The sequence below is a fragment of the Asterias amurensis genome, chromosome 16, assembly GCF_032118995.1.
Source record: "Asterias amurensis chromosome 16, ASM3211899v1".
Classification (NCBI taxonomy): Eukaryota; Metazoa; Echinodermata; class Asteroidea; order Forcipulatida; family Asteriidae; genus Asterias; species Asterias amurensis.
Window position 1 is genome coordinate 13,135,317 of NC_092663.1, and position 24,949 is coordinate 13,160,265.

At 37.9% G+C, this 24,949-nt stretch overlaps 2 protein-coding genes across 4 annotated transcripts in view; one reads left to right on the forward strand and one right to left on the reverse strand.

Moving 5' to 3' along the window:
• The first annotated feature begins 196 nt into the window (after nt 1-196).
• LOC139948743 (uncharacterized) lies at nt 197-9,220 on the forward strand. Of its 2 annotated transcripts, none has more exons than XM_071947042.1 (8): nt 197-335; nt 1,103-1,517; nt 2,219-2,313; nt 3,310-3,446; nt 4,815-4,981; nt 5,542-5,796; nt 6,423-6,500; nt 6,981-9,220. In XM_071947042.1, the coding sequence occupies exons 2-8, from the start codon at nt 1,406-1,408 to the stop codon at nt 7,022-7,024; spliced, it is 888 nt and encodes a 295-aa protein (XP_071803143.1). In that variant the 5' UTR covers nt 197-335; nt 1,103-1,405; the 3' UTR covers nt 7,025-9,220. The 2 variants fall into 2 exon arrangements, with proteins under 2 accessions (XP_071803143.1, XP_071803144.1); XM_071947043.1 differs by having other exon boundaries at nt 1,109-1,517.
• Nucleotides 9,221-9,540: 320 nt separating this feature from the next.
• Nucleotides 9,541-24,949, reverse strand: part of LOC139948742 (voltage-gated inwardly rectifying potassium channel KCNH6-like) — a 158,740-nt gene continuing 143,331 nt past the window's right edge. For both annotated transcript variants that reach the window (XM_071947041.1, XM_071947040.1), the window contains exon 14: nt 9,541-20,358. In XM_071947041.1, the coding sequence (XP_071803142.1) occupies nt 19,457-20,358 (902 nt within the window). In that variant the 3' untranslated portion in view covers nt 9,541-19,456. The remainder of the gene's footprint in view (nt 20,359-24,949) is intronic.

Genomic DNA, 24,949 nt, shown 5'->3' on the forward strand with positions numbered 1-24,949 from the left:
TGAAAAAAATAGTTTTACTTGAAATTAAATTCTCATTTTCTACTATCAAAATTGCGTTGTCCACTTTTGGTCCTCCTAGTCAGACATCTGAAGTCACACTGAGTTAACACAAGAGGGCGGACTTTCAAGATTTTGCTTGATCGTATTAGACGAACGTATGCGTATTTTGCGCAGTGCTAGTGGCTGGCGTACATGCATTCGATATTCAGTGTGTGCACACGACATACATATCCGGCCGTCCGTACACGTGCCTTCATTTTAACCCCAAAACACTGGAGCAGCAGAAACGAAGCGGGTCGAATAGTGGAAGGCTGTACTTTGGTGATAAACATACGGTGTGTATTTTCATGACTTTTCCTAAATTAAACGAATGTTTTACCCATTGTGATATTAAGTAAATGTTGGGATAACTTTCCGTATGGCGCCACCACTTTTTCACTCATTTTTACAAAAAGGGATATATCAATCAGGTAAATTAGATACTATATTATTTTATTTCGAATGAAAAAGTGGTGGCGCCATACGGAAACTTTTCCAAATGTTGTTATTTTTGCAGAAAGTATTTGTGAATATTTTTTACCAGAAACTAGTAAGAATCACAGCAGACTGTCACTGTTGTTGAGTTTCAGAGAATCATTTCAACTGTTCAAAGTCGTCGTATGTACACTGTACATGGATGCTGGTCATCTCGCCCCAGCCAGCTCGCCCCCAATAAAGTCGCCCCCGCAAAGTCGCCCCTGTAAAGTCAGGGGGAAAACTTTGATAGAGTGCGCCATTGTCATGGGGCGAGCTGGGTTGGGTGCGAGCTGGTTAGGGGGGCGAGATGATGATCGGGTGGAAAGTTGTCATTTTATTTATTTAGGTGTTGACTAGCCCACCTTGTTGAGCTGTTAATGGCTCCGCTTTTAACATCGGTCTCATCACTGTCACCATTACAGCCCACCTTCGATACATGTCTTAAACGCTAAGTTTTCAAAGACGCAAAATGCGTGGTAGTTTGATCGCTGGCTGACCCTGTCTGTTAAGAATATTTTGTGAATTTGTTGAACATTTAGTTTTCTTTATGTTTTGTAATTGTTTGCTCGTTTCTTTTTGTTTTTAGCTATAGAAAGTGGAAGGATCACTATTTAGCAATTTCCACGGTTCACAACTGATGAAAGTTCACTAGCAACATGTAGGCCTACATGTACACCCACAAGTTACAACAGCGTGTACAAGGAATATTCCATCTGGAATCATCGAACAGTAAAACAATTTGTGATTCGCAAACATAAACTAAGTATAAATCATAAACTGTTCTAACCAATGGACAGCTAGCACAAAAAAAAGCACTGTACATACACAAGTAGACGGTTGACAGTGGTTGAGCAATTCTAAACTGTTGGGTTGACGGATATTGTGTACGATGGACAAAACCAGCAGCAGTCCAACAGCGCTGTTTGGAACAGAGTCCCACCAGCTGAAACTAGGGAGAAGTTTCGACAGGGACAGACACAGGGCTTTTCATACAGTACGATGTAAGTATTACAAGGTGATGTTTTAGTTGGGAATGTGGGCAATGCGTTACTAACGAGCTGGTAAAATGATCCCTCACCCACTCCCCCCACATTCCACAACTCTTCACAAATCTGACATGCTGACGAGGGGGTGGGTGGTTCAGGTCGAGCTACAAATTATTTAAGCCTGAGCGATTGGTGAAATTTACACCTCGACTAGTCGTGCTTTGATTAGTTGGGACTTTGAAAATTACGTTGCGACTTTTTAATTTAATAGATGTTAAGTTTGCATCGGGATGAAGAGTATTCATTTTGGTTTACCCATATACACCGATGTGTGTAAAGGACTGTTAGTATACTCTGTAGTTTTTATTTCCCAAGACCTAGGCCTACCCAAGATGCATTGCGACATATTGTTTGCCAAAGGCGCAGTATAGTATAGTTAATGGTGAAAGGGTTGAAGGATTGTGTCACTGATGTCTGATTGTGTTTTTTAAGCAAATTATGTTGTCGTCTTGAGCAAAGACACAATTGGTTTACCAAGCAGGAAGTTGCGACAATACTAGTAGTCATGGCGGCATGATTAACCAAGTGTTTGAAAAACGATAGTCATGACTCGACTAAGCAAACAGCAGTCACGACTTGTGAGTATTAAAGAAGGCCTAAATTTTTGATACTCATAGGCTGTTAATAAACCGTTTTTATTTCTAATTCTAATTCAGATGATTTTAAACCAGCATCGATAGATCATACAAAAGAAGCATTACTAGAGGTCGGTGAAGGTCACGAGGTCAACATCACGTTACCAAACGTAGAGGTAAGAAAGACTGATGACAGAATAAGATCTTCTAAGTTGCTTAATTGGAGTTTACTGGGGTACCAGGGGTGGATTTCACAAAGGTAGTCCTAACTTAGGACTAGTCCTAGGCAATGCTAAGAGATAGGACCAGTCCTAAGTTAGGATGAGTTACTGGTCCTAACTTAGGACCAGTCCTATCTCTTAGCATTGCTTAGGACTAGTCCTAAGTTAGGACTACCTCTGTGAAATCCACTCCTGTTTTGTTAGATTAAACCATTTCATCTGCATTTGTTCAACTGTTTTATAACACCCTCTACCAAGTCTCCTGTTTGCAATTATGTCAAGGTCCCACTTTCACTCCACATGTACACCACATGCACATTCCTTTAGTTTTATAACCTTGCATTGCTTGGTGTGTGGTGTGTGCACACACACCCAGTTCAGTCTACACACACAGTTGTTGTAACAAATAATTACAGTTACTCTCAAATCAAGAACTGTCTCTATTTCTGTCATTGTCCGTAGCTATAAATTATAATTATAGGATCAGCAACACTTATTCGTAATTAAAGGATTTGGGTATTTTTTGTGACACAAAGCACAATGGACACAGATTTACATTAAACTTACCACGTTTGAAGATAATGATAGTAGAAAGCTTCTCTTATAATATTACATGAGAAATGAGCAAAATAATGTCATGAAAAAACGTTTTACATGTTAAAATAATTTTCTTCTCACTGAGACGTAAATTGTTTTTGTGACTTTCTTTACTCGGTTCTCAAACACTACAGCACCTTGAGTACCTTGTTTGGTAGATATGTGCGCTATGTAAGACTTCGATACTATTATTACAGCACCTCAGCAAGTATATGTATTTTTAAGGGAAGCTTTCTACCATCATTATCTTCAAACTGTGTGAGTTTAATGTAAATCTGTGGACATTGTGTTTTGTGTCGTACAAAAAGAAACCAGACCCTTTAACTAGTCGCTTCCGATTCGTTTATCTTACAGAGTAAAGGTACTGCATACACTAAGTTCAAGGGTTCTAAGAGGCCTCTACAGAAGGAGTGTGTACTGATCTATGACCACAGGACTGGGGAGTTCACATTGGAACGACTGACCTGTAATATGCAGGTCAAGAAACAAAGGTCAGCAGAATTTCTTGCAAGAAACAAGGACAGATAATTTAGGGAGAAAGAAAAAGTGTCAGAGGTCAGCAGAATTTCTTACAAGTAAAACATGGACAGATAATTCAGGGAGAAAGAAAAACTGTGTTTGTGTCCAAACCTGTAGTTTTGTGTTTCTCGCAGCACAGTGTCTGTAGACCTCCTGAGTCATTTACTGGAAATGTCCTCTTTCATCAAATCTCATTCTTGGTTGTTGTAGACCTTTCCATTGTTAAAGGCAGTGGACACTATTGGTAATTGTCAAAGACTAGCCTTCACAGTTGGTGTATCTCAACATAAGCATAACATAACAAATTTGAGCTCAATCGGTCATCGAACTTGCGAGATAATAATGAAAGAAAAAAAACACCCTTGTCACACGAAGTTGTGTGCGTTTAGATGGTTGTTTTCAAGACCTCAAGTTCTAAATCTGAGGTCTCAAAATCAAATTCGTGGTAAAATTACGTCTTTCTCTAAAGCTATGGCACTTCAGAGGGAGCCGTTTCTCACAATGTTTTATACCATCAGCCTCTCCCTATTACTCGTCACCAAGTAAGGTTTTATGCCAATAATTATTTTGAGTAATTACCAATAGTGTCCACTGCCTTTAATAAACATTAAAGTGCGCCGGTTGGCATGGCCAGCCGAATGTTAGAAAAACAATCAATCGTGTTAAACAAAAAACGTGACACGAAAATTTCACATTTTCTGTAAAGGTTCATGAGCTGAAATATCTCTTATCATTTATTGATTTGTTTCCAACAAATTCAACACATTTAAAAAAAAAATTGTCTACAAACTATGGCTATCCGTTTTTGAATTGTATTATGGCTTTCCATAGTTATCCAACCGCATTTGGTAAAAACTTGGGCTGTGACCTTGCTACAGACCCCTTGCATAACGCTAAACGTTACAGGGACGCACGTTTTTAAAAACACAAGGAACAGCTATCGTCCCATCATTTGCCTCCTTTTACCAAATTGAGAGCACTTTTTTGAGCATTTGACGTCACATGCAAGCAGCGTTTTCGCGGCAACTTCAAGTGATTTTTTTATGGTTGCGTCGTTGAAATTTTGATTCAAAAAGAAGGAGGAAATCTGGTAAAACCAAATCTAATTTTACTCACTGCTGTTTTTAAACTTTTCAACAACAAAAATAATAATAAAGTTCATTAATTTTCGCTGAAGTTATTAGACAGCACGGCTTCAACCAAGCCGTGCATCAAAATTTTGCCTGTGATTTCAGCCCAACTGGCTGTGCTAACACGGCTTGCACGGCTCGCTAGCTAACACATTGCATGCAAGGGGTCTATAGCCGTGATAGAAGAGTCTATATCATTATCTTACACAGGGAGGAAGGCACCAGTAAAGCACAGCTCTCCAGTCGGCCATTATCTAGCCTAGATCCAAGTAACCTCAGAAACTCACCTAACTTCTTGGGATCGACAAGCTCCAAAGGCAAGAAGGGTGAACTATCCACCATGAGTTCGGCACTCACAACTCCGGACACAGAGCAAGGTATTCCGTCAAAATTGTCTGCTTCTTAATCCGTGTTCCCGTTGGATTTTTTCTTCCACTGCACGTGGAAAGTTACCGTGACTGGCTTTGGTGTAATTCTACCGTGCGTTCCCACCTGGACTTTATTCTGCGGCGTTTGCATAGCAGTTTACAGCCTAGAGCTTTTCCCATTGGAATTTTAGAGGCCCTGTAAGATTACCATGGCTGCGTGAGAGTCTTTCTGCGACTTGTTTCGGCCTGATAGTTTTACATCATGGCTGCAGTTAGTTGACAGAGAGTTACTAAGTTTCAATAATCCAATTTATTGTTCAACTAATTACCTGTGACTATCGACATGTCTGTATCTTTACCCTGAGTGGAAGTATGAGTAGGTATGGACTCAAAGAGAGATGTAGAGAATGAGTATTGTTGATTCTTTTGGCAACACCAAGGCTGCTTTTAATATTATCACATCAGCCACAAGCAAGAGTGGAGGTTAAAACAACATATACCTCCACCCATAAAATATTACAACATGAGTCAGTATGAAATAAATTCTGTTGACGTTATTATTCCCACAGGAGGTGAGATCTCTCCCCTGCAGCCCTCACCCCTGGCCCCTTCCCCTCACACCCCGCCATCCCATCATGTTTCATCCAACCATGAGGACACAGACTCGTCTGGTAGCTACTTCACCGATAGCGAGAGTGAGGATAACGCTCCGAGTCAGAAGAGTAGTGGGACTGGGAGTAGCTCCAGCGATGACGAAGATGGTCAAGAAATGAGTAGTCAGATGATGAAGAATGGAACGCTCACTTCTACTCACTCCCACCATGGTGAGTACGAGATCAGGGGTCGATTTCACAAAGAGTTAGGACTCGTCTTATCTCGAGTTAGGACGAGTAACTCGTCCTAACTTAAGATTAATCTTAAGGTCTGCATGCTACAGTGCAGGGTTGGGACCCGTCCTATGTCGTAAGATTAGTCTTAAGTTAGGAAGAGTTTTGTCAAATCGACGACAGTCTCATAAAAGCTACTCAGTACTCAATAAAAAGTGTGCTCTATTGAGACAGTCTAATTCGTTGCAGAAAAACCAATTATGTTTTCAAAGTTTTTAAGATGAACCCCTGATGAATGTTAAGTGCTGTGTCCAGGACAAGGTTTTTTACCTGCATTTATTCACCTTGTTGAGTTTGGGCGTTGGGTACAAAGCATGGGGTTACATTCGTTGACAAACTGTAGAGACGTTATCTACTTGCAAACTATCTACTAGGAGATTCAACATTTTTGTTTTGATTTTGACATTTTGCACAATATAAATGAGTTAGTGTATTTATTTTATGTGCTGGTGTAGCGTTCTTTTTCCATATCATGAGTGGCCTTTGAAATTGTTCTGATAGGCAACCGTCATTAACACCGAGACTGTAACAAAAGTTTTGTTGTTGATGTTTTTTTCCCACAGGAAAGTCCAGGAGTCCACCCATGTCAAAGCTTCTCTCTGTTCATCAGGACAATGCACAGTATATCCGCAGTCAACTCAGTAAGTACATGATCTTCTTTTTCAGGGCGCAAATTTTCAGTGTCAAGCCAGTAAATGGGCGGGAAAAGATGAAATAGTTGTCCAATAAGCTTCCAATCATTATCCATATTGGACAGGCCGGTCAAATGCTAGTTAAAACACCTATATGAAAGGCAGAGACAGAAAACACTGAGCCAACACGATTGCCCTCACCTCCTATGTCACTTCAATCAAAATTGCAGATGGTTTGGGAGTCTAAGGGATGCGAACAGTTGAAGGTGATATTTTGTATAAAACAGCAGGCTTTATACTTCTTTGAGGCAACAAAGGCGATTACCTCCATGCCCCCTGGTCATTGCCTCAGCCCTTGAAATGCTCAAGTAGAAATTTACACTTTCCTTATAGGGTGTCATTTACCAAAAGGAAAACGCCTTGGCGCACATGCCCTTTCAAAAACGAAGCATACATGCATTAACTTTGTTTTGTTGTCTGTTTGGTTAGGTCGAGATCTACAGCTGAGTGAGTCGGATTCAGACAGCGACTAATGCAACAATGTGCACAAAGACCTTAGCAAGCTGAAAACTCACTTTGGATGGGTATTTATGCAGTCAGTTATGTTACTAACTCTAACATAAAATAATTTTGAGATGAACAGTGCTACAATTGAATGCCAGCGATGATTATAAACATGCGCAGATTTTCCCGAACAGTTAAACAGAGGATTTTTGGGGGTTGTGTGTGTTTGTGGGTTGTTTATACAGCAAGGTGTCAAAGTGAGAAAAGTCACCAGATGGGTGTTGCTTAACTCGGATGTATTGTTCGAAGCAGGAGCTTTGGAATTTCTAGCCACCTGGGACAAAGAAGGGTGAAAGGGGCTGGAAGCAATAAATAAATTCAAACTTCATCGGTATATTTTTTTGAAATTCCAATTCCAGACCTTCATTGCTTTTTCTTACATAATCAGAATTGCGATAGACTGAATGGCTGTTGCAATTGTTTTAAGTGTTCTCAGTACCAAAGTGAGCTTAAAGGGTTTGGGTACTTTTTGTAAGACACTAAACACAAACATCAACATATTTACATTAAAATTACATAGTTCATAGATATGACAGAAAATCTGCTTAGGTTTAGCGATGTTTAAGCTTAGCGCTGTTTAAGCTTATCATCATTGACAGTTATAAAAAAAATTCAGTTCAAATTATTGCTATGTTCAGTACTTTCCATTTTGTTTTCTTTAATACATTTCTTGTGTAAATACTCAACCTGTGAAAGTTTCAGAATACCTTTTCATGAACGAGCACAATTGTTCGCGTTTTTCAAAGATTGTTCCCCTTTTTTTTTTTTTTATACTGGGGTGAGAAACTTCAGACTTCTATCTGAACTTGACCTTGTTTATGTCTGCCTGGAGAGAAAAAAGTAGTTGATAATTTTCTTCAAATACAAATGTTTATTGATATTAAAATATATTTTAACAACCCCACAACTTTACTCTTAAAATTTATTTATTTGGTAAAATCGGCCCAAACGAGGGTAGTGCATCTTCAACAAAATACTTTGTAATACATAGGCAAATTTTCAACTTTCATCCTGTCAATGTCTCGGGAACTACTTGTCTGTTCAATCGTGCTGAGTCTTCCATGGATCAAGAAATGCCCTCCTCTTGTCATTGACTTGTAAAATTGCTTGCAAGCCGTGTTTAAATCTATGGTTGCTGCTAGTTGAGTTGTGGCCGAGTGGGTAAGAGCACCGAATTCAAGCTCTGGTGATTCTGTTCAGCAGAGTGTGGGTTTGAATCCCGGTCGTGACACTTGTGTCCCTGAGCAAGACACTTCACTATAATTGCTTCTCTCCACCCAGGGGTAAATGGGTACCTGTGAGGGCAGAGATGGTTCTTGTGATGGATTTGCTTAGTGCGTTACATATTTGGCGGCACAGGCTGTATACTCCCCAGGGAGCTGAGATGGGTTAAGGCTCAGTGACCAGGGGTAATATTGTTGAAGCGCCATGAGCGTCACTGCGTGACGGACCTGGGCGCTATATAAGAAGTCACTATTAAGAGAGATACAGGCCTGATACTTGTAATGACAGAGAAGTGTACTCTTCAGCAGACTTGTAGATTTGTACTGGAACATTTCAAGGGAACCAGGGGAGTGACCAGGGGCATGGAGGCAATAGACCTATAGACCTTTCTTTTGCAACGTCACAGCCCGAGTTTTTGCCAACCCAGATGAGAAAACTATGGAAAGCCATAGGTGCAAATCAAGAAAAGATCGCTATTTTTGGTAACAATGTAACAAATTTGTTGATTTTGTTTAAAACAAAACAACTTATTATTAGAGGTATTTTACCTAATTGAAAGTGTGCAAAAAAGGTTGAATTTTGTTAAAACATCTGTTTTTACGATTTAGTGTTTTACTAACATTCGGCCGGCCATGCCAACCAAGGCGGTTTGTTTATCAACAAAGGAAAGGTCTATATGATGCTGCCTCCCATCTTGGTCATGTTCCTCGTATCGAATAACAATAATGCAATAAATCATTTTGCAATTAGGAACCAGACTATTTTGTTCTTCCAGCGTTGGTTTGGTAACATTGATAATAAAGGTATTGCCTCTGTGAAGTATCAGGCCTGGATATTGTTTTGTTCAGGTTCGTACTTTGAAATATGTATGTTAAGTTTTAAACTCTGTGGATAATCTGGGGCTTGCCATTTCTTATAGTACGAGTACATGTAAATAATATGTGATTGTTACAATAAATGATATTGTAAAATATTTGGTATGAAGTGGTTATGATTTTGTTGTGATTGTGTTTTTGTAAGATTGTTAACTCATGCTTTAAAGTTATTTTTGGAGTGTACTCCTTAGCAGATAAAGCACTTTATCCAGGTATTCTTCAGGTTTGGGTTATTGTACAGTCACCTGGAAAGATTTTTATTAAGAGGTACCTTTTCTATACTAGGAACTGGCTAGTCATTTGTTTATGGAAAGGGTCATAATTGAGATTGTTTGGTGAAAGGCAAAGTTCACCTTTGGTTTTTAGAACCGTTCAATTGTCAAATTGTTTAAATCCTATCTAAATTGAGATGTTTAGTTCAGTGTATGTAAACATTTTTTGAGACATCGCTGATAATCCATAGCAAATATGAAAACCCAAGCCACATAGTGCCCTGGTAGGATTCGAACCGGGGTCCCAGAGGTGGAAGCCAAGGCAAGATACCACTTGTAAGACACTACCCTAACCTGTTTGTCCATACTTATGTTTAGTTAATGGCACATGGAAAGATGCAATTGAGGACACTTTCTATACCAGAACTTGTTTTTACTTCAGCGCTAATCATCACATGAAATGTACAAAGTACACAGATCACACAATATCAGGTACATTATGTGTAAAAGTTTTATTATACCGGATCAATATTTTGCTTCAAATTCTACATTTTGTTAATAAAGCTATTCAATTGCAAGAAAACCCAATATCATATATATACATAATATACAGTGTGGAATAATCATAACGTGATTGCTACATGTACAACAGGTTTTTAATAAGAATCAATTTAAAGTACGTTAGTCTCTACTAAATACCCAAACGGAAACATGCCGAGTCCATATGTACAAATAAATAACCAAAGTTAAAAATCACTTATTGATTTAAAATTTCATTGTTATATCGTTGCAAAATGCTGAATTAATTAAGACGAGGATGTTGATGTTAAAATGTCGGTCACATGTAGTACGTTTATCTGAAGTGAAAGCACAAAGGTACACTGACATAAGGCTTACATTTAAATGCAGATGCACATCAAGCTTCTCTGATTAATCAACTTTACTACGATTTTCTAGTCATTAACTACCTATAAGCCATAATAAGTATACACTCCAATAGCTCAACCAAAAATTATGAAATGTTTCACTAAAGTCTTGGAACTTTGCTTAGCGTAACTTGTTTCTTGTGATTGCACGAACCTTGACTATCAGTTAGTGTTAGAGTGTTATCAGGCAGTTCAGCAGTCAGTCTCTGTATATACAGTTGAAATGTCAGTTTACAAATATTTTGATTTTTTTGTTATTGCTTTTGATTTTTCTGCTTGAAACCAAGCCATCTTTAAAAAACAATCTAAACTAGCCTCCCTCTTGCTAGAATTTTTATAAAAAAATTACCAGCATTTTGTATCAAATTTGGGGACTAAAATTTAAAAAATGCTGGACTTTTTCTCAAATTTTGAAGAAAAAAAATTGAAAAATCACAAGGGGCAAGTCCAGCATTTTTAATCATTTTGGGTCTAAAATTGAAAAAAATCACAAGTGGCAATTCCAGCAATTTTGTCAAATTTGGTCTAAAATTGAAAAACCACAAGGGGTAAGTGCAGCATTTTTCTCAAATTTTGACCCCAAAAAATTGAAAAAATCATTTTGGGCCTAAAATTGAAAAAAATCACAAGTGGCAATTCCAGCAATTTTGTCAAATTTGGCCTAAAATTGAAAAATCACAAGGGGTAAGTCCAGCATTTTTTGTCCAGTTTAGGCCTAAAATTAAAAAAATCACTAGGGGTAAGTCCAGCATTTTTGTCCTTTTTGGGCAAAAAATTGAAAAAAATCACAAGGGGTAAGTCCAGCATTTTTATCCATTTTGGGCCTAAAATTGGAAAAATCACAAGGGGGTTAGTCCAGCATTTTTCTCAAATTTTTAGCCTAAACTTGGACAAAATCACAAGGGGGTAAGTCCAGCATTTTTATCCATTTTGAGCCTAAAACTGAAAAAAAGTCACAAGGGGTAAGTCCAGCATTTTCTGTCCAGTTTAGGCCTAAAATTAAAAAAATCACAAGGGGTAAGTCCAGCATTTTTATCCATTTTGAACCTAAAATTGAAAAAATCACAGGGTTCAGTCCAGCAATTTTGGGCAAAACTTGAACAAATCATAAGGGGTAAGTCAAGCATTTTTTGCAAATTTTGACAAAAACTTGAAAAAATCACAAGGGGTAATATCCAGCAAATTGGTCCAATTTGGCCTAAAATTGAAAAATCACAAGGGGTAAGTCCAGCATTTTTTGTCCAGTTTAGGCCTTAAATTAAAAAAATCACTAGGGGTAAGTCCAGCATTTGTATCCATTTTGAGCCTAAACTTGGAAAAATCACAAGGGGGTAAGTCCAGCATTTTTATCCATTTTTGGCCTAAAACTGAAAAAAAAATCACAAGGGGTATTTTGTCAAATTTGGGGAAAAATTGAAAAAATCACTAGGGGTAAGTCCAGCATTTTTATCCACTTTGAACCTAAAATTGAAAAAATCACAAGGGTTCAGTCCAGCAATTTTGGGCAAAACTTGAAAAAATCATAAGGGGTAAGTCAAGCATTTTTTGCAAATTTTGACAAAAACTTGAAAAAATCACAAGGGGTAATATCCAGCAAATTGGTCCAATTTGGCCTAAAATTGAAAAATCACAAGGGGTAAGTCCAGCATTTTTTGTCCAGTTTAGGCCTTAAATTAAAAAAATCACTAGGGGTAAGTCCAGCATTTGTATCCATTTTGAGCCTAAACTTGGAAAAATCACAAGGGGGTAAGTCCAGCATTTTTATCCATTTTTGGCCTAAAATTGAAAAAATCACAAGGGGTAAGTCCAGCAATTTTGGCCAATTTTGGGCAAAAATTGAAAAAATCATAAGGGGTAAGTCAAGCATTTTTTGCAAATTTTGACAAAAAATTGAAAAAATCACAAGGGGTAAGTCCAGCAAATTTGTCCAATTTTGCCTAAAATTGAAAAAATCACAAGGGGTAAGTCCAGCATTTTTTGTCCAGTTTAGACCTAAAATTGAAATTATTGCTAGGGGTAAATCCAGCATTTTTATCAAATTTGGGCCTTAAATTGAAAATCACAAGGGGTAAGTCCAGCATGTTTTGTCCAATTTATGCCTAAAATGCAAAAAATCACAAGTCCAGCATTTTGGCTAAAAATGGAAAAGTCACAAGGGGTAACTAGCACTTTTATCAAATTTCGGCCCAAAAGTGAAAAAAATCACAAGGGGTAAAGCCAGAATTTTTATCAAATATGGGCCTAAAATTGGAAAAAAAACAAGGGGTAAGTAAGTCAAGCATTTGTATCAAATTTTGGCCCAGAAATGAAAAAATCACAAGGGGTAAGTCCAGCATTTTTATCAAATTTTGGGCCTAAAATAGGAAAAAATAACAAGGGGTAAGTTCAGCAATTTTATCAAATTTGGGCCTAAAAAGAAACAAATCACAAGGGGTAAGTAAGTCAGCTTGTAGGATTGGAACTTAAAACCTTGGATTGCAAGTCCTGTCAACTACCCACTTGACCACGGTGAAAGGGTTAAAACATTCGAACCGGATTGGAACCTACAACTACCGCTTTCTAGAGCAAGTTTTTTAACCACCAGACAACTGAGCATGGCCGGTGTCCAGAGGTTAGTTTGAATTCTGCGTTTAAATCAGCAGCCTGATACTTCACAGTGTAAATGAAGCAATTGCCTCAATGCCCCTGGTCATTGCCATGGTGCCCTTGAAATACTCAACTAGAAATTTACAATTTCCTCATAGGATGCCCTTTACCAAGTAGAAAATGCCTGGGTGCCCTTACGGGCCTGGGCAGGAACTGTAAGAATTTAATTGATGCAAGAATGATTTTGAATAAGAATCTTACTCATTCCCATTCACTACTTGAATAATTCACAGAAAGATGAAAATATGAAAGAAACAAAATTGATAACTTCTTAGTTTGAATAAAAATTACCATACACTAATTACCTCGTCATATTCAGGAAATACAATCGATAAACTGTCTTGGCCAAAATGTTTTTTAAGAATTTTATAATATTTAGAAAAATCAGATGCATGAGATTAGTAAGGCTTTTACTGTACACAATGATTGGCTCTAAGAAGCACTAAGTATCTCTATACATAAGAATAACACTTGAGCTCTGGAGGACACACAATGAGGGCGCTATTTGAGTTGGGTAAAACGGTTTGTAAAAACCCAAACCAAACAGGGACTCGAATAAACCCAGCCATTAAGCACCGCCCCCTTAATGCATTGACCAATCACAACAGCAAACATGCAACCAAAAGTCTGTCATTCTTTTCGAAATTCCTCTGCAAAATGTTGACAATTTCCTACCATGTTGGTTGCTGCGTTGTGTCTTTTTGTGTCTGGCATTGGCCAGAGCCAGCATATACATGTACATGTAGATGGATTGCAGATGAAGTGTGCATGTGTAAAAGGCAATCATTGGTTCAGAATTGTGCGCAGCCCAACATGTGTGCACGCGTGCACTCGATTGTTTATCATCAAATATGGTTGTCGATGACGCTATGTGCAATCCATCTTTAGATGCAGGGCTTAATGGAGTGGTCTATCGTATAATCTTGCTCAGATTAAAACATTTTGGGGAGCTTTCGGCATACATTGCTTTAACATGCTTTAACAAATTAAGTTTTGCAAATAGGATGCCCAACAGCAGACATACAAAGTAATTAATTGAAACACAACAGGAACAGAAAACCCTTCTTCCAGGAATGACTGCAACAAATCCAAATCAATTAGAGATAATTTGAACAAACTTGAACTCGGAGATGAGTTTTTACTCTTAAGTTTTCATCAGTTAATTAATTTCAAACGTTGGGCATGCTTTTACAAAGAGCTAGATTGATCTGGGCCCAATTTCATAAAGCTGTTAAGCAGAAAAAAAAACTTTTTGACAAATTTCTTCTTGCTAAGCGACAATTGATTGGGGCACCAGTCAGAACAATGTGATTGTAATTTAATTTTGGCTGGTAAATTATTTTTTCAATACTTTTCTGTGCTTAGCAAGTTTTTGTTCTTACAGGCTTTATAAAATTGGTCCCTGAAGCTGTGCATCAATCTTAATAGCTAAGCAAAGTGTGATGTCACAAAAAAAAAATCACCCTAACAATACGCACAACTCATCTTACGAGTCTTAGTGCTTTGTGAAATTGAGCCCAGTTTATCATTATGGTGATGAAATTATCTGGCAAAATACAATTGAGGAAGGGTGTGATTTTTTGAAACTTTGTTTCATGAGACATTGCCTGACACCACAAGGCCGGATGACACCTTCAAGGTGACAGGCTATTGACCCAAATCAACTGTCACCACATTGCCACATACTCCTGAGGCTGAAACAGGCTAAAGTCCGTATGGGTATCATCAATTAGAATGCCCGACTGTTATTTTTTTAAATAACTACTAATTTTAAAGTTGACATTAAATTGGTTATTTTTTTTTTAGATACTCATAATAAAAGTGTGCAGTTATACAATCGTATATCGAATGATATTAAAAAGTTTGTGAAGAGTCCACTATCAGAAGAGTTGCAGAGTATTCATTCTAAAAGATTCCAGTAAAATCACAATAAAATTAGTATCTTACAGATCTGAAATACTGTGAATGTAAAATGACAACCGTGATGAGCTAGTTGTGATATTTGATATAATTTCTGGACAATCCATTTTTTGAATGATAATCATCAGCTATAAGAGAACTTATCTTATTAGTGACATCAATATTTTGAATTTTTTTTTTTGAAGTGGTGGTTTTTAGAAGAACTATACCCCTTTCACAAAAGACAAGTTTTCAGGGAAATTCTAGGAATTTTTTTGTTGACCTCTTCACACTTGATCTGCTAACCCTTACAAACTCCTGAAGACAATCGGAGCATGCTGGTCGAAATGTAGGGTCTATTCAGAACTACCACCACTCATAAGAAAGAGAGTTTGTGGTGTTAACATAAACCATACTTTCTATACAAATAATTCAACTCTCAGTGTTTTTTTTTTTCTTCAAACTAACAATCTGTTTGAACTGTTCTGATTTTGTTTTCAGAGTGATTTTTGTTATAAAAATGTTAAATATCTATTTGGTACCATCCATTTCAATGTATTGTACTGTGGACAGTGCATCTTACAACATATCAAATATTAAAGGAACAAACATAATGGAAGATGAATTGCATTCAGTAGTGCATCTGATCTCACTCAAATAAATAAATACTCATGCAACTATATGTAGTAATATCTAATAAAACAACCACTTCAACACTATGAGGAAGTTTTTAAAGTTTTGAAATCATCAAGAAAACAGTGACCCTGGTATCCCAGGGCCAAATTTCATCCAGCTGCTTGAGCAGAAAATATTGCTTAACAACGCTCTCCTAAGCAGAAATGAGCAGGATACCAATCACAAATGGTATGTTTGACATAGTAATAGTAAGCATAATTTTGTTGTTCTTAGCATCTTCTTTGTGCTAAAGCAGCTCCATGAAATTGGGCCCAGTTAATAGTTTTAACTTCTAAAAAGGAAATACAATACTGTTATCTTCCATGAATGAGTCGTTCAATTTATTCCTGGCAAAAAACTATAAACCAAGTAAGCTAAGCATAAGGGTCCTAAAAATAATTACATAGATGAGTTTCAAAAGTTGAGTCTAAAATTAATATCTATTTATAGTCAATGGATGTAAAAAATAAAGAGTAATCCTGAGACATTCGGGTCTACTCATCAGCAAACTAAGTGACATAATTGCTTCTCTGCACCCAGTAATACAAATAAGTACCTATGAGGGTTGACCAAATAATGTACCGCCTATAGTCACATAGAAATAGAGGTAGCTGTATCTGAGATTATAACTAGTACAACTACATGAGAGTTAGCTACTAAAGGGGCGAGTGTGATTGTACAAGAACCAGATTCTATTAACATGGGTCCAATAGACCCTTCCCATGAAACATGTAAATTGCACATAGTGCGTGCCCACTAACGTTTTGGTTGGCAAAATGAGGGGACATCGTGCTGTTTTGTACACGGCTAATGGGTGCGTGACGCAGACGCGATTGAGCGTCTGCTTAGTGCACAACTCTATGGCGTTTGCCAACCAACAGGGTCTGTACGCATGCATATTTCATTGGAAGGGTCCATTTCATAGAGCTGCTTAACGGCCGATTTTGTGCTTGCTTTTGTTAGCTCTGCTAACTGTAAGCACACGAAAAGGCATGCTAACCTTCCTGTGCTTACTGCCTGAAAGTGAATGACGTAACAATACAAATCCATGTTGAACGCGCAAGATGGCCGCCTAATTTTCCTGCAAACCTGTGAAATACATATACAGCTTAGCAAATTTTTCTGCTACAAGCACGAAAATTTGCCAACCGTTAAGCAGCCCTATGAAATTGGGCCCTGAAATGTTATGAACAAGCTGTAGGCCTATGTCTGAATCCAGTTGCACGGCTCTGCTTACTGTGGAATGTTTGTGATACCAATAGCACAATATCTTTGTGCTTACTGTAAGCATAAACATGATTGGGGCCCTGTACGGGTATGATTCTCTTTAAAAGAATGTCATAAATAATTCTTCAATCTATAACATAAACAAATTTACAAATGTTAAAAAGGTGGGATAAAAACATTCAATATGAATCTTTTACGAAGCTGAAATTTACAAAATGTGAATGATTAAAACAATTCACTTGCACAAATATAACTTCCCCCAAATGAAAGCGTTCTAAATAATGATTTAAAACCCATTTTTATTTACAATAAAATGTTCACATCACCCCCTCTGTACAGTGGAGGGGTGATGTTCATATTTAAAAAAAAAAAAATAATCTTAAGATTAAAAAGGTCAATCGAGTGACAAAAGTTCTTGCAATTGAGGGAACAATTTTGATAATTTGCTGAGGGCATAATTTAAACTCTGGTGTTTTTGATCAGCAGAGTGTGGGTTTGAATTCCCGGCTGTGACATTTGTGTCCTTAAGCAAGACACTTAACCATTGCTTCGCCCTTCGGATGGGACATAAAGCCGTTGGTCCCATGTGTTGTGTAACGCATGTAAAAGAACCCAGAGCACTTATATCAAAAATAATATCAGGTGTTCCTGGCTGTGGCTGCTAAATGCACTGTAGCACCTTGTAAACCCTTATAAGGTGCTACATAATTGGGTCTCAGAATTCATAACTTTCAATAACCTCTCTTCCTGTATAAATGTATATACTAAGCGCCTCGAGTACCTTGTGGGTTGATACGTGCGCTATATATATATATAAGACCCGATATTATTATCAAGTTCATAGAGCTGCTTAAGCACAAAAAGTAGCCAAGCACAACAAAATTATGCTTACCAAAATAAGGTAACTACCAAGTCGCATGTACAATTTGTGACTGGTATCCTGCTCATTTCTGCTTAGCAGACAATTGTTAAGCAATGTTTTCTGCTCAAGTTAAGCAGCTCTATGAAATTTGGCCCTGAATAGAATCTAACCACGCTACTCGGAAACATACACAGCCTCTGTCCAAGTGGAAAGTCAAAAGTCAAAAATAGTTGCTATGCATACATAAAAAAATAAGTTGTATGAATGCAAAAAGTTCTTCCTGGATACCCATCCAAATACTGCTTCCGATGTTGCATGATATCTCCCACTGGTAGCTGAATTATTAAGATAAAGTGATGAACCATAAGCTTGGGCGGTCAGGTTGGTGTAGCGGTGTCTTGCATCGCGTTCCACCTCTGCGACCCCAGGAACAGCTACATCTGCCAGTTCCAACGTGGCTTACACACTTTACAATCACATACCCCAGAAGGTACCAACCTAAGCTATTCTTGTGATAACAGTGTCCAAATGAACAAACTAGTTCAACACCATAGTTATATATAAGACCTAGAGTGCGCACTGGTGATGCTGCGTTCACAAATGTGACGGGATCGCAAGGAGACAAGCGCGCGATTTGTAAGATGAATGTTGTCATTGAATATGAAGTACACGTCGGTGTGTGTATGATAAATATGCGGTCTACAAAATGGCCGCACACTCAGTCGCAAAACTAGGCCAGTGCGCCCTCTATTTCTATTATACAACTCTTTGTTCAACACCTCCTTTTTCTATGTTTCGTTTTTTTGCATTAGCATGCGTTCTTATCAAATACCTCTTTTACGCATTGTCGTTTTCCACATTGTCAAAAAACAAATTGATGCCGAGTATTCAAGGTCTAAACTACTGGAAGAGGTTCATAAGCAAAATGTTTTACATATTTTGTGTCAAAATGCTCCCATATTTAGTCAGTCAATATATATTGATACTTTTGCAATATATTTTCAGCTGAAGCAGTGCATGAATGCTGTATCCTTAATAGTCTCAAATAGCTACAGTTTGCTACCTATTGATTGTGTGCTTTTTTATTACCACTCTGTGTAATATTCCTTGCAAGTTGGAACAAGTTTGGATAAATCAAGTGATGGTCCCCAAATTGTAAAATTTTCATTTAGTCTATTCACTATTCTGTCCAGAGGTCGAATGCACAGTTCTTATTATATACAGTTTAAAAATGAGCAAACTAAAGACCCCTTGCATGTGACGTCACACCCTCAAAAAGCGCCCTCACTGGGTTTAAAAAGCGCCCTCACTGGGTCAAATGAGGCAAATGATTGGTCGATAGCTGTTCTTTGTGCGTAAAAATGTGTACGTGAGCTCAGCGTCCATGTAGCGTTTCGCGTTATGCAAGGGGTCTGTCCAATTCACTGCAACATTTGAAAAACAGGGCAATGGCCTCGTTGTTTGTCTTTCCCTTATTCACAAGTCAAGCTTATATTCGTCACTGCAAATAATAGCTTACTAAGACGACCTGTATAGCAGATATCTCTTAAACGTCGGATGTGGAGTTTTTCATACTTATCCGAGGCAACATTATGTTGCAGTTCTTGCCACTGCAAAAGTCTTCAGCAATGCGTCTCCTTTGACTTACTAAAACAAGCTTGAATATGGAAGACACTCTGCCAAACATGGCAGTAACCAGTGTTTATTTTCCAACCAAGAAAAAAAAGCGGACCCTTTTTTTTTTGCCCTTCAGACGCGATTACCTAACCACATTTATTCAAATGAGCTTTCCTGATAGCTGGTCAAAAACATGAGCACAACATCTGAAAGAATATTCAAGTTTGGTGCGTTTGATTTAGACATCAGTGTTGCGCACTGACGATGGTGTCGATGGTGAATCAAGGACAGGGGACGTCCTAACTGTAGGGAATTCAGTTGTTTGTGTTCCAGCACTCTGCCACGGAGACGACAACGGCGAAGGACTTTCTGAAGTCCTGGAGAGAGAAGAGCCTTTTAGCAAAAATGGCGGCGTCTCCAGGTCGTCTATATGTAAACTAGTCTGGCTATCGATTGATATATCAGACATTGAGGATAGTAAGAGCGTGTCTGGATGCCGCCTCCTCAGAGGCATTGGCCCATCAGTTTGTACATTGGATGTATCCGAAGATGCGGTGCCGGTCATGTCTTTGGGATAACTCCCACGTCGAGATCCGTCCGCACTGCTGTTACTACGATCCAGCTCAGCCGCAGTCCTGCCGGTGGGTAAGGAAGAGTCTGTGCGGGTTGGGTTGTACGGCTCTGTGGCTGTTGGACTTTGGGCTCGGGGACCAGACCACATCCTCGGCAGCGTAGGGCGCTGCTGGCGAGGGCGGTTCATCAACAAGGGCACCGGGGCAGAGGAGTGACTGTGACTGTAGTGTTTCCGCAGGAGTTCTAAGATGGTAGCCATATCGGAGGTGACTTTACACTCTAACCGTGTCATCTGATGTTGTAAGTCGTCCAGGCGATGTTCAATGTCAGCACTCGGAATAAATGAACTGACATCCTCGACTAATATATCGGGCTGGTTTCCTGTTACCTCGGGCATAGATTGAGAGATGTTGGCCGACTGGTGGGCTGTTGTTGGAGACAGTTTCGCCCCACTATTCACCGTTGTGTAATGGCGTGCTTTTCGTTTCATGTGAGTGGAGTTTTCTGGTGTGTAGCGCCGTGTGCCTGTTACAGCGTGCACTATGCTGTTAACACCAGACAAGGCACCTAGGTGGAGAAACAAACCATGGTTTAAAACAAATGTTGGAAATACTTCAGAACTGCAAATATTTCAATATTAAGTCCCTTCAAAACTCAAAAACCACCCAAAACAAAATCTATGTGGAGAAACAAACCAGGGTTAAAACAATTGTTAAAAATGTTAATTGTTTATGTTTTTCAATTAGGTTCCTAAAAAAGTCACAAACCACTCAAAACAAAAGCTGTAACAGCCAGGGTTATTATTCATAAGCTGTTTTACAAACAAGCCATTTCCTCTTTAAACTGACCTCGATTTAAAGAGAAAAGATTTGTTTTTTTCTAAAAAAGTCTAGTCTAAAACAAGTATATAAAATAAAAAAAAGACCTCTTATAAAACAAAAAAAACATGTTTAAAGGCAGTGGACACTATTGGTAATTACTAAAAATAATTATTTCCAGTACTGGAAAATGTGGAATAAAGTGATCCCTAGCTAATAAAAAAGCTGATAATATCTACAATTCTGAACGGCACTGGACACTTTAATGTAGGCATAAAAACTTACTCGGTAACAAGCAATGGAGAGCTTTTGATAGTATAAAACATTGTGAGAAACGGCTTCCTCTGAAGTAATGAATGTAGTTTTGGAGAAAGAGGTTTTTTTATTTCTCAAACATTAAAAGACTTCAGACATCTGAAAGCACACATATTTGTGCAACAAGGGTGTTTTTTGACCAATTGAGACAAAATTTTCACGGATTTGTTATTTTTGTTGCATATGTTGAGATACACCAAGTGAGAATACTGGTCTTTGACAATTACCAAAGGTGTCCAGTGCCTTTAATACCACTGTCCCAATCCAATTCCCATCAAGATAACATTGAGATATGAAACAAAATAAAAATTCTACAAATCGATCAAATATTCATGTGTGAGTTTCACAAAAATTGTAAAATCAATAGTCAAAATAGTGTTTGTTAAAGGTATAGTCCATTCGTCATAATGTCCAAGTTTATGTTGTCAATACTTCATTCGCACACTTTCAACATGAAAAACTCTCTGCAGTCCAATTATCTAGGAACATTATTTATTTCACTTGATGGATGTAAATCAACAATGAATGACTGAATAAACTTCTCTGGAGAAGATGATCCTTTGAAGATTTTGTTAATTCCAAGGAATCAATGGGGGAGTGTTTGTCTGAAAACAAAAATAAAATTTTCATAAATACCATTAAAACAAAACAAAACAAAAATGTATACATTCCACCGTAAGATTTCAAATTCTGTCCTGAGAAACCATCAAAGTCAGTGCATCTATAGATAGTTACCGTTCTATTGTCCCCAAATGATAAAATATGTAACAGCTTGGAGGCAGAAGCATTGGGAAATAGCCATGCTTTTTCCATGCAAACTGTGCACTGCTTAATGCCTGGTTTGTATATATATCCACTATGAGCCACACGATGTCTTTGTGTCTATGGTTTATCTAATTTTGTTCAAGTTTTGAGTTTTCTTATTTTCAGATGGACTGTTGCAAAGATCTCCCTAACAAATATACTTCCGAACAGTGAAATAATTTTATCGCAACTAATTAGAAGATTATGATCAGTTTCACATGGGAAAACAAGGGTGTGTGAAAGTCTTGAGACTAAGAAATAACAGTTGAGTTATTTATCTGGATTCAAGCCCAAAACAACTAAAGGTATCTCAGATGTGAGGTTGCAAGTTCCATATTCCATAAACCACACTTCACCAAAAAATCTCAAAAAATTTGGTTTAAAGCATTTTCAAGTGCTTTTTTTTGTTGTGTGTTATCGCTTTACTTTACTTTTTTGCCATGGCTTTTCAGTAGTTTTTTAAAATTTGAATAATAAATTTCCTCTGGGGGGGAAAAACAAAAATGAAATTCATAGCACTCTCTAAAGTCAAATGCACTATTATTGTTTGAAGCTTGCATGGTGTGGATAAATAAGAGGAAATGCTCTTTTCCGAGCCAACACTCCAACAAAAGAAAAGTTGACTATTTATTTATAGTTTCCTTTTGTCAAATGGACTGTCGTAAGAAAGCAACTTATGATCTGATGGTTCCTCAGAACTTACCAATGTCTTGTTAAGGTTCAATGCAGCAAAGATTCCATTCTTGAGTTGAAAATACAACAGAAACACAATCAGCAAAAGGCAACTTCAAATATTTTGTTCTCTTCAATGACTGTCCAAATTCAAATAATCCGTATCTTGGCAGCAATGGAGGTTCGGTGACTTCATTGTGCAAAAAGCATGTATGATATTGAGCATGATGGGGAGATGGGTGAGGGAAGCATGCAAGATGTGGGGTGGGGGGGGGGGAGGCTACATGCAGACTATAGTATACACAACCCATACCTTACTATTTAAACAAATATCCCAGTTATATCCTAGCGCAGTTAGCTCAAAAGGAGCAACCATGTAAGTCCCTATTTTGAACTAGGTATGGATAGAATTGATGTTGCTTTGGAAGGGAAGTGGAGACTTTTGGACTGTCCTTTTTCACAGTTCCACCCCAAGTAGGCACAATGAGGTAACCCCAATGATCATACTAACAGTTTATAGGGTTAGCAGATGTAGGGTGTCATGTCCGAGTGAAGGGTGTCACGGCCAGGCCTGTATGCATCATTTTTTTTTCAAATGGCAAGGGCATTTTCTCCTTGGTAAAGGGCACCCAAAGAGGAAATTTTACATTTTTACTTAAGCATTTCAAGGGCACCAAGGCAATGACCTGGGGGGGGGGGGGGCATGGAGGCAATCGCCTTTGTTGCCTCTGTGAAGTATCAAGCCTGTTATATGTTTTCCATTTGAGCAATCTGTTCAAAAAAGTTTATGCATTTACTTCACAAGCTTGTGGTTTTTAAATGCATGGGTATAGTACAGATGACTCTATACATTAAAACCTCAAATGTAAATGAACCAAATAGAAATACAAGGTAGGCATAAACCAGTTCACCATTTTGAAGAAAAAAAACAAGAAAAAAATACAAACTAATAACACTTACAAATAACATTAAACAAATAAAAAGTAATTAAAAAAATGAAAATAAAAAGTGAACTTGACAATCAAACTTATATGAATGAACGCAAAGATGTCACATTTAGATAACACTGGGAGACTTTTGAGACGCTGGCGGCAGCAGACATATTGGTCCTTTCTTTGCAAACATGCTCAGTATTGCACGCGTAGGTTTGAGCATGCGCACTATTGGCAAGAACTCTTAAAAAGAACCATCCAAAAGTCTCCCATTGATGTGGAGGGCAAAATTCACACATGCCCCGGTAATTTATGCAGGCTGTTAGCAAATACAAAGGCCTTATTCTAACTGGGAATTTAAACATTACTGCCTGGGTATCTAATGGAGTTTCTCTTTAATTTGTCTTCACTTTTGCAAACTGAAACTTACTGGTGGTTTGTCGACTAAATTCATAATGAATACCTATCATTCTCAAAATGGACTTAGAATAATTGAAAATTTTAAAATAATAATAAGCGAGGTAAAAAAACAACATAGTTTTTACAAAAATAATCAGAAGATTTAAAAAGAATTGTTCAGAAACTTTTTACGCTATGGGTAAAAATCAGAACAAACTGACATAGACTTGGATCTATAAACCAAGAAAAATATGACGTTTACTTTGTTCTGAACAATCCCTAATTAGCGTCTTGAACTTGACAAGGAAAATGTGCTTTTCAACTGGCTGTTGTTGACATTTGTCCGCCTGAGAAGTGAACACGATATCTCAACTTTTGGAGAAATTATATTTTTTAACGAAAGCAAGTCCAAGGTCGTGACCCAAAAGTTAATTCCAGATATTGAGCTTAGGGTAAAGTTTCATATCTACACTATATAGTGTAAATCTTTATATAAAAAATAAAAAATATAAAAAAAGTTGGTGGAGCACCGTTACGTTAGTCCGGAGGTCGTTGGTTCAGGTCAATTTGTCTTTGTTCAAAATTCTTTTAAAAATGCTTTATATTTAACTTCAAAGTGTCATAGTTCATTGAAGGCCCTAGAGGTGGATTTCAAAGTTATTCTTATTGTGAGTGGTATGTGGTTAGTAGTGTAAGCATGATGCTGAATGCAGATATTGCAGTGTTATTAATGCTTAGATGGTAGTCTTGGACCCAGACATAATGGTTTGTGGAGGGAGCAGTCCTTATTAGAGCAGTCGTTATTGGACACCAAAACTGTGCTGGCCCACCATGGGTTCGATTCCCTATGGGTAAATTACATAAAGCTGCCACTTACAAAATGGTGGTTGAGTAAACCCGTGCTTGACCTGTGTTATATGGTGGGGGACAGCAAAATTTTCTCAATCTCAACCCAGGCCTGTATGCTTCGTTTTTGACCAAGGCATTTTTCTCCTTGGTAAGGGGAACCCAATGAGGAAATTGTAAATTTCTATTGGAGTATTTCAAGGGCACCAAGGCAATGACCAGGGGGCACAAAGGAAATCTCCTTCAGTGCCCCTGTGAAGTATCATATCAGGCCTGTCAAACAATGCTTCTTATTTGGCCGTATCACACATTTTTGTATGCCCTCTTCAAATTTGATTGGACAACTTTATAGGATATAGTATTGGGGACCAT